The 15,215-nt window shown below is 38.9% G+C and overlaps 1 protein-coding gene across 1 annotated transcript in view; it reads right to left on the reverse strand.

The window, feature by feature from the left end:
* PDE7B (phosphodiesterase 7B) overlaps window positions 1-15,215 on the reverse strand; it is a 209,931-nt gene that overhangs the window by 38,370 nt on the left and 156,346 nt on the right. The window contains exons 3-5 of the mRNA XM_006834716.1: window positions 5,866-6,017; window positions 2,954-3,017; window positions 141-236 (exon numbers count right to left, since the gene is read on the reverse strand). Of these exons, the coding sequence (XP_006834779.1) occupies window positions 141-236; window positions 2,954-3,017; window positions 5,866-6,017 (312 nt within the window). The remainder of the gene's footprint in view (window positions 1-140; window positions 237-2,953; window positions 3,018-5,865; window positions 6,018-15,215) is intronic.

The raw sequence follows: 15,215 nt of genomic DNA on the forward strand, positions 1-15,215 counted from the left end.
AAAATTAAGATGAGATCATTTAAGATTAACTTGAGGTCTTCATCAACCTTGCTATGGCTGTAGCTCTAGTTACATTAAAGAGTATTATAGACTGCAATGATTGATGGGAGGGAGGGAAGGATATGGAACAAAGAACTTACCTAAAAACCTGTGTAAGGTCACCATGTCTAACTTGAAGTGGTGAATGAGCCCATGGCTGTTGAAGAGATGGCACAGCAGTGTCACCAAGCTGTTTCCTGTGGGAAAACAGTCACTGGGATGAATTCATTTTCATCACCATTAAGGTACCAAGATTAATAATAAGATTCAAATAGCTCAGATATGATGATCTTTTGCCTTTTGGGTTTCAAATACAGATAATCTTACCACTATCATCTGACCCTAGGTTTCCTCGTTTTTATATAAAGTACAATTAGCTCAGACATTCTCCCTTATACTGAAGAGCTATAGTGAATCTGTGGACTGAGGTGTCAGGGAGAGACAGCTACTCCTCACTTGTCTGTCAATATGGTCAGGTTCCAAAGATTGGGTCGCTATGTGAAAATCAACATTATGCAAAAAGGGAGGATTACCACAACATTACATAACATAACATCAGATACATCATTACATAATACTGATGTAATTATGTAATTTAAGAACCAAGATACAGCCAAGTTGACACATCACAGGCAGTGCTATTCTTGCTTTTCACCTCGTTATTTACTACTGCCACACATGGTTAATGTGCAAGAGTCAGATCGATTTCTTTACTACTGTTGACAAGTGAGGAGCAAACCTATTGCCGTTGAGTTGAATCCAACTCATAATCGTCCTCTGCTGCTGCTATGTGCTGTTGAATTGATTCCAACTCAGAGCCACCCTGTATTGGGTTTCTGAAGCTGTAAATCTGTATGGGAGCAGAAAGTCTCATCTTTTTCCAATGGCATGACTCGTGGATTTGAACTGCTGACCTTGTGGTTAGCAGTCCAACGTATAACCTACTATGCAGAGTAAAACTGCTATAAATCCTTACAAAAGCAGACAGCCACGCCTTTCTCCTGCGGAGTGGCTGGGGGTTGAATCTCTGACCTTTCAGTTAGCAGTTCGGTGCTTACCCATGTGTGTCATCAGGACTCCCAAGTGAGGAGTTGATGTTTATTTGTGTGTGTATATGCGTATACATACATATATTAAATGCAAACTAACAATGATTTGAAATGTGCCTTAAGTCACTTTAAGTCATTTCTTACATTGTAAGCCATCCCATTATTTAATACTCATAGCCTATTCTTCCCATGAAATATTGCCCACATAAACATTTAGCCATAAGATATTTTGATATAGAGATACAAACACAAGTTATAATAACTTAGGAACATTCAAGAAATGCTGTTTATTTAAGAAGAATGTTTGAATTTAAAAAGCATTAGAGCGTTTATAAAAACTTAGATATGGGCCAAAAAGATGACTGAATGTCTCCAAATGGAAAACTCGGTGCTGAGTAAGGATACTTTTCCAGGTTACCTGATTCTATGGGTCTCTGCCACTTTTATTGTCTTTGAGCAACTTCACAACTCCCTAAGTTGTAGATCATTGATAGCAGTGCAGAAGGTTCTTGTCCATATACACACAAAGAAATGTAGTCAGGTGAAAGGAGAACTGATTCCTACCCCCCAGTGTTTTCCAGCTACTTATCAATTCACTCCAGCACTTCTTAGTGCTCATATGAGTCCTCTGAATTGTCCACGGAACCAGCTGCAGCATCTTACTGGAACTACTAAATCATTGAGTTAAGTAAAAAAATCTTTGACATGCATTCATTTTATATTTGCATGAGAATCATAACGACCCAATCTTTTTGCAAATACCATTTAACAAGTTCTTTTGGTTCACAGTTAATTTCATTTACCACTTGATTTGAGCAAAGTGAAAGGCAAGAATTTGAAGTTCATCCCTACTGACCTAATTCACTTTCCATGAGCTAAAGCTTTGGTTCTTGCTCTTAGACTGCATCTTTATCAAACACACATTAATTGTCAGATAATAGAATGGTAGAAAACCATCTGTAATGACTCAAAGCACAAGTCAGGTAGACTGTGGAACATAGAAAGGTAAGCATTAAGTGTGATCTCTTCCACTGGCTTCCTAAATTTATCAGCATTTGTTTAATGTATAGATAAAAATAAGAGTTTAAGAGTTTATTATTTTCTTAAGGGAAGCCTCTATAGGCACAAACATTTAAGAAGAGACACTCGTGCTAATGTCTACCTTTCCCTTCCATTTTAGCCAAAGCTTTTACACTCCCTCTTCTGATGATATCAGATGTGTATGAACATCAGTCATGGGGTAGCTCAGCTCACTTAATGAACGTGAAGCAACAACCTGTCCTGCAAGACTCAGGACAGGTCAGCTGTGCTTTTGTGTTCCTACTTTCCCTTAACTAACAATGAACTTCCTACTTTTACATGTGGCCAAAGCATTCTACAAGAAAAGACTCTAATCTGTTGTTTTAAAAAAAATTCCTTTCAGATCATTAAGTTCAGAAGGGTTCTTTTTTTTTCTTTCCAAAAAATATTTTATTGTGACTTAGGTGAAAGTTTACAGAACAAATTAGTTTCCCATTCAGCAATTTATACACAGATTGTTCCATGACCTTGGTTGGGACCCCTACAACGTGTCAGCACTCTCTCCATTTCTACTTGAGTTCCCCAAGTCCATTTGCCAAGTTTTCTGTCCCTTTCTGGAAACCTTTTTAACCTTGTCTTATGCTTCCAAGGCCAAGTTCAGTCTTCACTCTTCACCAGAATTAATTTTCCCGTGCCCTAGTCCTTCTTGAGTTTACTTTAGACATAATAAAGAGGGGAATGAAGAAGAGAGAACAACAAAGTGTTTAAAAATAAATTCTTTTTCATGAAATGAATCCCACTTTATTGTGTGCACTTCAGGGAGAGAATTCCTGTGGATAACTTACCATTTGTCAAGCGATCAAACAAGAAAATGTCAAAATCCCACATTCCCACTTTGGAGAGCATATGCTAAAAAGGTAAACAGACAAGAACACTCAAATGAATCATATTGGAGATGCAACCATTTACTTTGAGACATAGTGAATGCAACAATCAAGAAGTTGAAAATAGTGACTTATTAGTAATTTACTACTCTCTATGTGATGTGGCATTGTAGGATAAGCACTGGACTGCTAATCATAAGGTCGGTGGTTCAAACCCATCAGCTGCTCCTCAGAAACCCTATAGAGGGTCACTATGAGTCAGAACTGACTTGACAGCACTTAACAACAACAACTCTTTACATACAATCGGCTGTAGTAAAATAAATGTTAGCCTTCACTAGTAGCAGCAGTTTGTAAGGGTCTGAGCTATGGAATTAGACCACATGGTCCAAAGTCAGCCGTAACTTTTACTAACTGTAGAATCTTGAGCAAGTTCCTTAAATTTTCTGTGCTACAGTTTGCTAATCTGAAAAATTCATTTTATAATCTTTTCCACTTGAAAAGGTAGTTGTGAGGATTAAATAGGTAATATACAGACATGGTGTTGGCACATAGTAAGCATGAACATGTTAATGTTGCTAAGTGTCATCGAGTCAGTTCCAACCTGCATAGGATTTCTGAGGAGTGGCTCATGGGTTTGAACTTGGAACCTTGTGGTTAGCAATCCAGTGCTTAGCCTACAGCATCACATGTTGTTGTTGTTATGTGCCATGGAGTTGGTTCTGACTCATAGTGACCCTGTACAGGGTTTCTGAGGCTGTAAATCTTTTCGGGAGCAGGAAGCCTCATCTTTCTCCCGTGGAACAGCTGGTAGTTTCGAACTGCATCACATGTTAGGTATCTGTTAAATTATAGTTCAGCAAAGTCATCACAAACTACAGAGTGCTCAGGAAGCCAAATGTTAAAAGAAAAAAGATATGAAGTCAAAATGATTGTTGAGCACATTAATCTATTCAATGTGGACCAAATTCATAATTAACCACTCTAACAGATAGAAGGCAGGAGAGTGGGCAATAGAATATACAGGGTAACTGAAAGCCCTCCTGCCCAGTGCAGGCTTATCACCCTGCTGTTGTTGCTGTTAAATGCTGTCAAGTTGGTTTCGACTCATAGCGACCCTGTATAGGGTTTCTGAGGAGCGGCTGGTGAGTTTGAACTTCCAAATTTCAGGTTCAAACCACCCTTGTGATGCAGTGCATGTTTCCTTGAAAACATATGCCATTCTTAGAATTAGGTGGTGCTATCAGATAAGCCCTGGACCACAAGGGTGGTTTGAATAGGTGGTTCAAACTCACCAGCCACTCCTCAGAAACCCTATACAGGGTCACTTTGAGTCAGAACTGACTCGACGACACGTAACATTAACAACTTTCAGTCAGATACAAAGTTCTACCGCATTATATTTCCTGCAACTGTGCCTTTCTTTCTTCACATAATTATTGATGCACGAAAAGACCAGCTCACTCTCTTCTTTCTGTCCCTGAATGGGTTCCCTGTGTCCTACTCCTTTTGGGTATTTGGAATAGCCAAACTCCTTGGCAATATCCAAACTTGGATATCCAACCTGGAATATCTAAACTACCAAGGTCTTCACCTTGCATGAAAATGAGGAGGTCACAAGCTATTTTTGAGGTTTTGGTTGGGTGAACATTTTCCCCAAACCATAAAATCCCAAAGGCAAAGCAATGGTGGGAGAGTCTTGCTTCTCTAACCAAACATTCACCTAATCGCAGGCAGAGGGGTTTTTGCTGTTGTTAGGTGCTGTCAACTTAGTTCTGTCTCATAGAGACCCTGTGCAGGGTTTCCACGAGGGTTTGGTGGTTTGAAATACTGACCTCATGGTTAATAGTCCAGTGCTTATCCTACAGTGCCACACCAGGACTTCTAGGTGTTGTTGTTTCTGTTGTTAAGCACTTTTGAGTTGGTTCTGACTCACAGCAACCCTAGATAGGGTTTCCAAGGAGCCACTGGTGGGTTTGAATCACCAACCTTGTGGTTAGTAGACCAGTGTTGATCCTACAGTGCCACACCAAGACTCTTAGGTGCTGTTGTTGTTGTTGGTGTGCTGCAGGAGTTGGTTCCAATTCATAGCGACCCTGCATAGGGTTTCCAAGGCTGTAAATCTTTATGGGAGCAGAAAGCCACATCTTTCTCTCACAGAATGGCTGGTAGTTTGGAACTGCTGACCTTGAGGTTCGCAGCCCAACTCATAAGCACTATGCTACCATGTGCAAATGTGTTTTGCACATTTATAAAAATGAAAATAGTTAGCATGTGCTTTGTTGTAGTTGAGTGCCATCGAGTCAGTCCCGACTCAAAGAGACCCTGTATAGGGTTTTTGAGGCTGTAAATGTTTGCGGGAGGGAAAAGCCTCATCTTTCTCTTGTAGTATGGCTGCTAGGCTCAAACTGCCAACCTTGTGGTTTGAGTCCAGTGCTTGTCCTATAGAGCCACTGTGCTTCCCTAGTACGTGCGAAGCATGAGTATATTAAGCATAGTATAAACATGTTTTAACCATTTATCTTTTTATTGACCCTGACCAAGCCAAACCATATGCAGGGTTCTGAGACTGTACATCTTTAGAGGAGCAGACAATGTCATCTTTCTCCTGCTGAGGGTTTGAACCACTGACCTTGGGGTTAGCAGCCCAATGCCAAACTCACAGCACCATCAGCGTTCCTTGTGCCAACCCTAGGAGTAGGTATTTCTACTAACTTCGTTTTATATTGTGGGGCAGAACTCCAGACTTGGTGAGTAACTGGCTCAGAGTCACAGAATCCCCTGCAACCAACTAGGATTCACAGACTGGTGGTTGGGGTTCACGCTCTTGGGCACTGTCCTGCTGTGAGGAGACAAAGGTGTAACTAGCTCACCCTGGCTTGTCCCAGGTAGTCTTCATCCAGCAGGTGGAGAGGGGCTTGTGGTACAATTCCACGAAGCAGCCTCGAAGCATGGAAGTATCTTTGAAAGCTTAACAGTCTTTTCACCTTTTTCTTGGTGCCGATTTCACCTGAGTGTGTGGTATCTGTAGAAAGCAATAAAATACAGAGGTTTACATATTAAAAAAACAACAACTTACATTTCCTCTATATAAAGTATATTAAAAATGAGAGAAATTTAAAATGTGTTCTCTATGCTTTCTTTAGTTTATTTAACTAACATTTGAAATGCTTCTAGAACAAAAATGGTGTTTTTTTTTGCACTTTATATTTATTAAAATGTCAGGACATTTTTGAACATAATTTTGAGAGATGTGAACTATATAAATTTAAAATTCTCTTTCCTTTGAATGAAGCTGCTATCCTAGGAGGGTAAGTAAAAGACCACTACTACCAAATAACAGAAACATTTATTAAACAAAAAGGTTTATAGTCTCTATCTCTCTAAACCTTTCCTGAAGAATTCTGCACTCTTCTATTTATACCATGTCAAAATGGCACTTTGGGCATCTTTGAGGGACTTAAGCTATGTTCTTTTGAAATGTTCTTTAAATTTGGGGAACAAAAAGTAATCAGAAATTACAGGATCAAGACTGGAAAGTGGATAAAGTAGGGTTTCCCAATGAAATTCACATAGGACAGTCCTTGCTACTCTTGAACAATCAACATGGTCATGATGGAAAAAAATTCCTCATTCCAGCTTTCCTGGCCTTTTTCTCACTTACACAGTTTTCTTAAAATTTCTTCCTGATAAGTCCCCGTGATTTCCCTGTGTCCTGTGAGGAAAAATCTATCAATTATTCCCTTTGGAGTTCCCAAAACAGGCACTATAACCTTCTGAGCTGACCTCTCTGTCTTGAATTTATCTTTGAGGTCTTCCTGACCTTCCTTAAAGTGTTTGATCCATCTAATAAGAACTGTTGTTCTGTGAGGGGCAGCATTCCTGTAAAGTTACTGCAAAGCTTCAATGATTTAGGAAGATGTCCATCTTAGATTTGTTAAGTATTTATGTTGACCCTGACCTCAAATTGTTTTTTTTCCCATGTCAAAAAAGTATCATTTTTCTGAAGGCACCTTAGCGAAACAAAGACAAGTATATTACTGAGAGAACCTGTGTATGCACTGGTTACAGAGACACATTTAAGCATGTTTTCTTTGGAATAAATCCATGAATGAATTGGAATTCTAGTAGTAATGTTTTTTGACTGACCCTCATAGGAAGTGAATTTTTCTTACACTTTTGCACACATTTTAAATGAACAGTTATGTTTCTTCTGTTATGTCTAAAATGTTTAGACCATTTTCTCTAGTTTGATGAAATCCTGCATATGAATTAGAAAAGTTGAGAATACACCACCCGAGGCATGAGGAAAGTGTTTCCTAAAGTCTCAGGAAAATCAATGGCAACGAAATCAATAATCTTGGCACAAAGGTGACTGAAATCCTCCCGACAAGCAGCAGAGAGGAGTTTTACTTGTTAATCGTGTAGATTCTCTCTTCTTGTTGTTAAGTGCCATAGAATCAATTCTGACCCAAAGAGACCCTATATAGGGTTTCCAAGGAGCAGCTGGTGAGCTCGAACCACCAACTTCGCAGTTCAAATGACTTTGCAGTCTGACGCTTTAACCCACAGCATCACACCAGGACTCCATTAGTGGTGGCCGTAACACAGTGGATTTTGTCAATAGATAGATTTCAATACTCATGGCATATGTACTTTTCAAAACATGACTGCCAACATTACGGCTATTTTCCAACTAGATCCCAAGTGTGTTATTTGATTGTTTGTCAATGGATGTTTTATCTCAGATGAAATTCTATGAATCACTCTTGGGTCAGATATGTGACATCTGCTGCCAATTTTGTATCTGGAGTCAATTTAAGAATCTAGGAGGGGAATAAACAGCTCATATATAAAGCAATTTTGGTCTATTTCATGCCACTTCCATCTCCCACAATGGGACTGAAAGTCACAGTGGATGCTAGAAGCATAGAATGCAATGGGCAGGAGCCTTCTTAGCAATGTAGTAGTGAATTATCCAAATCAGTTCTTAACCTAGTTTGTATGATTCATACAAACCCCTATTTTTTGGAATCACTTACCTGATTAAAATTATCTTTATTTTTAAACAAACCTAGATTTCATGTGTGGAAATAGGCAAACAAGTACTTACTGAGGTAAGTGGTATTTAACTGAAATTGGGTGTTGAGGTGCATACCAATATTAAAATGAAATCTGTGGACTCCATTTTATAGGTGGGTTCACACTTGCTTCCATCAGTTTATGGAATGAAAATTCAGAATAATGTGGTTCATTCATTTATCAAAATAAACAAATAGTTCCAAAGAACAGAAGGAAGGAAGGAAAGGAGGAAAGAAAGTAAGAAGGAAGAAAAAGTGCCTACCACGGACAGGCACTATACTCTATGTTTGGGATACTTTAGTGAGCAAAACAAAAAATCCTTGCCCTCATGGAGTTTATATTCTAGGAGGAGAGAGACAGATAATGAACAATAAACATAATGAGTAAATAGGTTATATGATGTATTAGAATAAGTGCTTTGGAGGAAAAGGAAAAGCAGAGACGGAGGTTCAGGAGCTCTATGTTGGGGGTGGTCAAAGTTGGCCTCATTAGAGGGGACCGTTTGATCAGAATTTGAAGGAGATGAGGGAGTTGGTTAAACAGGTATATAGGAAGACAACTTCTACATGGAGGAACAGGCTACAGAACAAAGACCTTAAAGTGAGATCATGCGTGGTGGGCTGGCATGTGGGGAAGACAGTAGGCGCTCAGTGTGGTTAGAGGGGGAGAAAAAAGGGTGACAGTATAGGGCTTAGAGGTAAATGTGACATGGGAATTATGTAGGGCCCTGCTGACGACTAAAAAGACTTGGGCTGGGCTGAGTAAAATGTGGGGCCATGACAAGGTTTGAGCATGGGGGTGACTCCAAAATACTTCCATTGTAAAAGAGGCACCCTGGCTGCTGTACTGAGAACAGATTGTAGGAGCAAGGCTTGAGGCAGTGAGACCTGTTGAGAGACTGTTGGATAGAGAGGTCAGCAGTGGAGGTGGGCAAAGTGTGGGTCTCAGAATATAATTTGGATGCTGTCAAGTGATTGACCTAAATAACAGAGAATGGAGCTGCCATCACCTGAGATGGAGAAGGCTGTAAGTGAAGCAGGGCTGAAGTGGATTTTAATTTTGAGCATGTTGCATTTGGAAGTCTTATTAGAAATGCAGTTGAAGATGCCAAGTGGAAATGGAGATATAAAATACAGAGCTTTGGAGAGAAGAATGGGTTAGAGGAAGGAGTCCTCGTAGCACAATGGGTAAGCGCTCATCTCTTATGGAAAGGTTGGTGCCTCAAACTCACTTAGTGCTTCTATAAAGATTATTGTTGTGTGCTATTGAGTTGGTTCTGACTAAAAGAACTTCTACCACAGAGAGAACTTCCCCAGGGTTTCTTAGGATATGCTCTTTTTAAGTTAATTAATTTATTGTGAATTGAGTGAAGGTTTACAGACAAGAACATCAGTTTTTCATTCAATAAATCATATGCCTTGTTTCATCCCAATGATTGCAATCCCCTCCATATAACAACAGTTATTGCACTTCCTCTCTGTGATTGTTGTTGTTGTTGTTGTTGTGATGTGCCGTGGAATCAGTTCTGACTCATAGCAACCCTGTACAGGGTTTCCGAGGCTGTAAATCTTTACAAGAGCAGAAAGCCTCATCTTTCTCTCACTGAACAGCTGGTAGTTTCGAACTGCTGACCGTGAGGTTTGCAGCCCAATTCGTAACCACTACACTACCAGAGCTCCTTTCTCTGTGATTACCCATGCACAGATATCCTCTTTCAAACTCTTAGATATTTATGGCATATATATATATATACATATCCCACTCTTCCTCCCATATCCATTCAGCCTATGTCTCTGTCCATGGATTTGCACACAGAACACTGTTGTTTCAAGGTTGTGTATTATTCACCTCTGTCCCCTTTAGCCCTTGCATACCTTCCTGTTTCTTCACCTATGTTCATCATATTTCTGTTAACCTTCTTCTTCTTGCATATTGCTCTCTCCTTTCTTGTATATCTCCTTCCTTGTCACTCAATTTAACATGTGTCTACCTTCCAGTCATTGAATTATTCTCCCTTCCTGTTGACCATCAAAGAACGTTTCTTTCACAATGAAAATTTTATCTTGAGGTTTTACTATGGTGGTCTCATACAATATTTGTCTTTTTGTGATTGACTTATCTCATGCAGCATAATGTCCTCCAGGTTCATTCATACCAAATGTTACTAATGGGTTAGATATGATGAAGACTGAGAACTGACCATGGGTGTGTAATTTTATTAAAAGTTTATCAGGTTGAAGAGTTCTGGTGTAGCACTGTAGGACTGCTAGCTGCTCCTTAGGAACCCTATATAGGAACCCTATATAATAGTCAGAACCTATTAGATGACACTTAACAATAACAACAACATGCATAGTCCTAGTATGGTACTCTAGGTTAAGCACTAATCTGATAACCACAAGGTCAGTGGTTCACACTCATCAGTCATTCATGGGGAATGTATGTAGGGTCACTATGAGTCAGAATCAACTTGACGGCACTTAATAATAACAGCAACAAACTTAGAACAAGTGCATTTATTGCATGTTTAAAAGCAACAATATCCTGGTTGTAATGAGCACTTTTAGTACTCAAATTTTGGTTTCTAAAAATGATTTCTCATTAAAAGGCACTAGGCCACTTTGGTGAAATGACTGATTCTAGGGCTGGGGTAAAGTACTAGGTACACTGTAACATCTTATTATGCCAGAAAACGATGAGACCTCAAAAAGTGATGGGATCATTTAAAACTGATAGAGGAGACAACTTGCAGGGTGCTCCTTTGATTAAATATATAGGAAACTGTGAGCAATAAAATGATTATGGAAGAATAAAATGAAAGAATGGATTATGAACTGTTGACTGAGCTAAAAATTCACGACTCTATAATGAAAGTAAGCAACTAGATAAGAGGAAAGTTCTTCCTTGCAGAAAGTGCCAACCAAAAAATGTAGCGAAATAATAGAGCTAGAATTTTACCATTCTGTAACCATCATTGTAATAACTGATTCAGGAAAAAGTCATCAATGGATGTTGAAGTTATTAAATGAAAAATTAAAAAGCAACAGGATAATAATTACATAGTCTTACAGCATCTCCCACAGATTACATATTTACTGAATAGAGAAAAACGAATGGTAGCTTTTCAGTGGTCAAAACCAGAGAGGGGCACTATCATAAGTAATATTAAAAAAAAAAAAATAAAACTTTTTGTTGTGAACTGAGTGAAGGTTTACAGGCGAGATCACCAGTTTTCCATTCGATAAATCCTACACTTTGTTTCATCTCCATGATTGCAATCCCCTCCCTGCAACTACAGTTGTCCCGCTTCCTCCTTGTGGTTCCATTTCCAGCCCTTCTCAACTTGTCCCTAGGAAAATGTTGCCTGTTGGATTTTGGATAGTTGACAGTTTCATCATACATAGTAAGCATACCTGACTAGTTTTGTTGTTGCCCCTTTATACCTCTCTACTGCTTGGCTGAAAATTGGGCCACAAGGGTGAGTTCCTTTCCAGATCTCAAGTAGGGTTGAGGGTCATAGTTTCAGGTTCCTCCAGTCTCTTTTTGACCTGTAAGCCCGGTCTTTTTAAAAAAAAAACATCTGATTTTTAGTTTTATTCCACACATTCTGCCACTTTATCTGGGATCTTCTAATGTGATCCCTTTCAGAGCAGTTGGTAATGGTAGCTGGGCACCATCTAGTTCTTCTGGTCAGTGAGTCGTGGAGACGAATGTCCACATGTTCCATTAGTTTCATTGTATATTGCTCTCTCCTTCCTTGTATATTTCCTTCCTTGCCACTCAATTTAACATGTGTCTACCTTCCAGTCAGTGAATTACTCTTCCTTCCTGTTGACGCATGTTTTATACATGTTCAATTCATAGCACTTTTTTTTTCTTTTGCGCGTGGAGAGACCAGTAGCCTGCAGCTAATTTTTGATAATAATGTATAGGTGAAAAATATGTCATGTAGTATGATTCAAATGAGGATGTTCAAAGTTTTTAGTTAAAATGATTATACTGGTGTATATTCTTTATTTTATATTTTCCAATTTGTTTGGAATAGGCAAGGTGATATCTGTCAGATTGCAGTATTGGTGACAAATATTTTGTAAAATACTAAGGCAACCAATGACAGTGCCATTTAGCACTTCTATCTCAATTATTCTTTAACTGACAAGAAAAAATTAAAAAAGTGAGCATGCATATACACTTGACCAAACAATAGGGCTTCATTTTCTTATTTGAGGACAATTTGTTGTTATTGTTAAGTGCCTTCAAGTTGGTTCCAACTCATAGCAACCCTGTATAGGGTTTCCAAGCAGCAGCTGATGCATTTGAACTGCTGACCTTTTGGTTAGTGGTCCAGTGCTTATCCTACAATGCCACACCAAGACATACATAAAACTAAATGGGAAAAAAAAATCCCAAAGATAGTTCTCTAAAGATAATGAGCATTCAATAATGCAAAAATATATTTAATTCAATATCAAGGATGTATCCAGTATAGTGGTAATTCAGGGTAGAATTCTCTGACTTTCCATGTGGGAGACCCCAGTTTGATCCCTAGCCAATGCACTTTAGATTCAGCCATTTCCTATGCATCAGTGGAGGCTTACATGTTGCTATGGTGCTGAAGAGGTTTCAGTGGAGCTCCTCAACTAAGACAGACTAGGAAGAAAGGCCTGGAGAGCTACTTCTGAAAGTTAAGCCAATTTTCATTGGATGACAGTGGTCTAATCCCATTGTGCATGGGATCACTAAGAGTGAGAGGCAAGCTCAGTGGCAGCTAACAACAACAATGACTTATCAGTAATTGTTCGTTAGGGATCTCTGTGAGATAATTACAAACAGATACAAGGGAGCTGAGAAAAAAGGGAAAAAAATATAAGAAAAAAATCTATGAGTAAAGCATCATTCTGTAAAACAACATTTGTTATTGTTGTTGTTATGTGCCGTAGAATCGGTTCAGACCGATAGCGACCCTGTTTAGGGTTTCTGAGGGCAGCTGGTAGGTTTGAACTACTGACCTTGTGGTTACCAATCCAGTGCTTATCCTACAGTGCCACACCAGTGCTCAAAATAACACTCAGTACTGAATTTTGAAATGTTGAAATGTGTGGTACAATTGTTTGACTAAGATTAGACACATTTGTTTCTGAAAGAACTTTCAGTGACTAGCATGTTTATTTTCATCATTAGGAATTTGGTGATATTCGTTTCTGAATATAAATATAAATGATTGGCTTAGCTAAACTTACAGATACCTTAGCTAAATTCAACTTCAAAAAATCAAGAGAGTGTTAGCAATATGCCTAATGTTGCTTACTTAATATTTTTATATCATTTTATAAATAACATTTTAAAGGCATTCAGTTATCCCAGTGGCGATTTTTGTTTGGATTTTATTGTTTTATAGACTCTGACTTGGAATAATTATAGACAGGTTTGGAAAGAATGTTTCAGTAACTAAATCCCCTTTTTTATGTGGATGTTGACCGTGAACCCTAAAATTCCTGGTCACTTTGTTCTTAACACTTTTATGGCTATCACAAACATGTGCATATTTGCATGTCTCTGTACTGTTTGTGTTTACATTGGCACTGCCAGTGGTAATTTGTAAATTTCACAAGTTGGTGGTGGATTAAGTTTTTAAAAAATGTTAATAAAATTTATTTTCATTTTGAGTACTTTCTTTTTGGAATGTTTTCTTTTAAGGGCAGATAAATTCTGATATTAGGAGAAACTTTACATCTAGGATAGCTCTTTGGCATAAAAAAACAAAAGCTCCAAACACCTGATGTTGTTGTCGTTCATAAGATTTTCAGTGCATAACCATTCAGAAGTGGTCCGCCACTCTTTCCTCCTAGACTGGAAGCTCCACTGAAACCTGTGCACCATGGATGATCCTGTTGGCATTTAAAATACCAATGGCATAGCTCCCAGCATAACAGTAACACCAAGCCACCACAGTGCAACAAACTGTTAGATGGTAGTGGCTTGTGTGTTGCTGTAAGCCATGACACCTATGTTGTTGTTCTTAAGTGCGGTCGAATCAGTTCCAAGTCATAGCAACTCTGTATAGGGTCTCTGAGGAGCAGCTGGTGGGTTTGAACTGCTGACCTTGTGGTTCAAAGTTCAGTATTGATTCTACAGCGCCACACCAGGACTCCTCATAACACTTATAAGTGCACCTATATGATGAGGTGTTTCTGCTCTCTGTTCCTGGTTCACTGAGCAGTCTATATCAACTTGCTGCAGAGGATGAATTAGCATTAGCATTCCAGAAGAAGTCATCAGCACAGAAGTAACTCAGGTGTTACTGTGAACAAAGACAGGCTTTATGGTGAATTTAAGGGGGCTCTGGTGGCACAGTGATTAAAGTGCTTGGCTGCCAACAGAAAGATTAGTGGTTTGAGCCCACCAGTCGTGCTGTGGGAGAATGATGTAGCAGCCTGCTTCCAAAAAACTTACAGCCATGTGAATAAGTATGGGAGGAAGAGTAGGATATATATGTATTTATATATCCCACAAATATATGAGTTTGAAAGAGAATATCTGTACATGGGTAACCACAGGGAGGAAGTGGGACAACTGTTGTTGCATGGAAGGGATTGAAGTCATGGAGATGAGACAAAGTGGATGGTTTGTTGAATGTAAAACTAATGATCTTGTCTGTAAACCTTCACTCAACTCGCAATGATAGTAATAATGAATTACAGCCATGGATCCCCTATGAGGCATTTCTTCCATATCCTTCCATGTGTGTTGGAATTGACTTGCCTGCAAGGGGATGGGTTATGGTGCATTGAGCCAATCTGACCTCAAGCAAACCTAAAGTTCCAACTACTTAAAAAGTATGTCAATACTTTTTGAGAATTAGTCCAACAGAACCTTTAAAGTAATATATTACTAACAAATACTCTACTCTGATAATTATTGTAGCAATAATTATTATAATGAACTCCTGCTGAATTAGTGACAATGCCTTTACTTTCTTCATTTCTTTTATAAAAATTTAAATATGTCTTGTGCTATAGAGTTGTTCCCCCACTGGTCTGTCAGTTTTTCTTACTGTGGTGGCTTGTGAGTTGCTGTGATTCTGGAAGCTATGCCTCTGGTATTTTAAATGCCAGCAGGGTCACCCATGGTGGACAGGTTT

This window comes from Chrysochloris asiatica, unplaced genomic scaffold (genome assembly GCF_000296735.1).
Source record: "Chrysochloris asiatica unplaced genomic scaffold, ChrAsi1.0 scaffold00013, whole genome shotgun sequence".
In the NCBI taxonomy this organism is placed as follows: Eukaryota; Metazoa; Chordata; class Mammalia; order Afrosoricida; family Chrysochloridae; genus Chrysochloris; species Chrysochloris asiatica.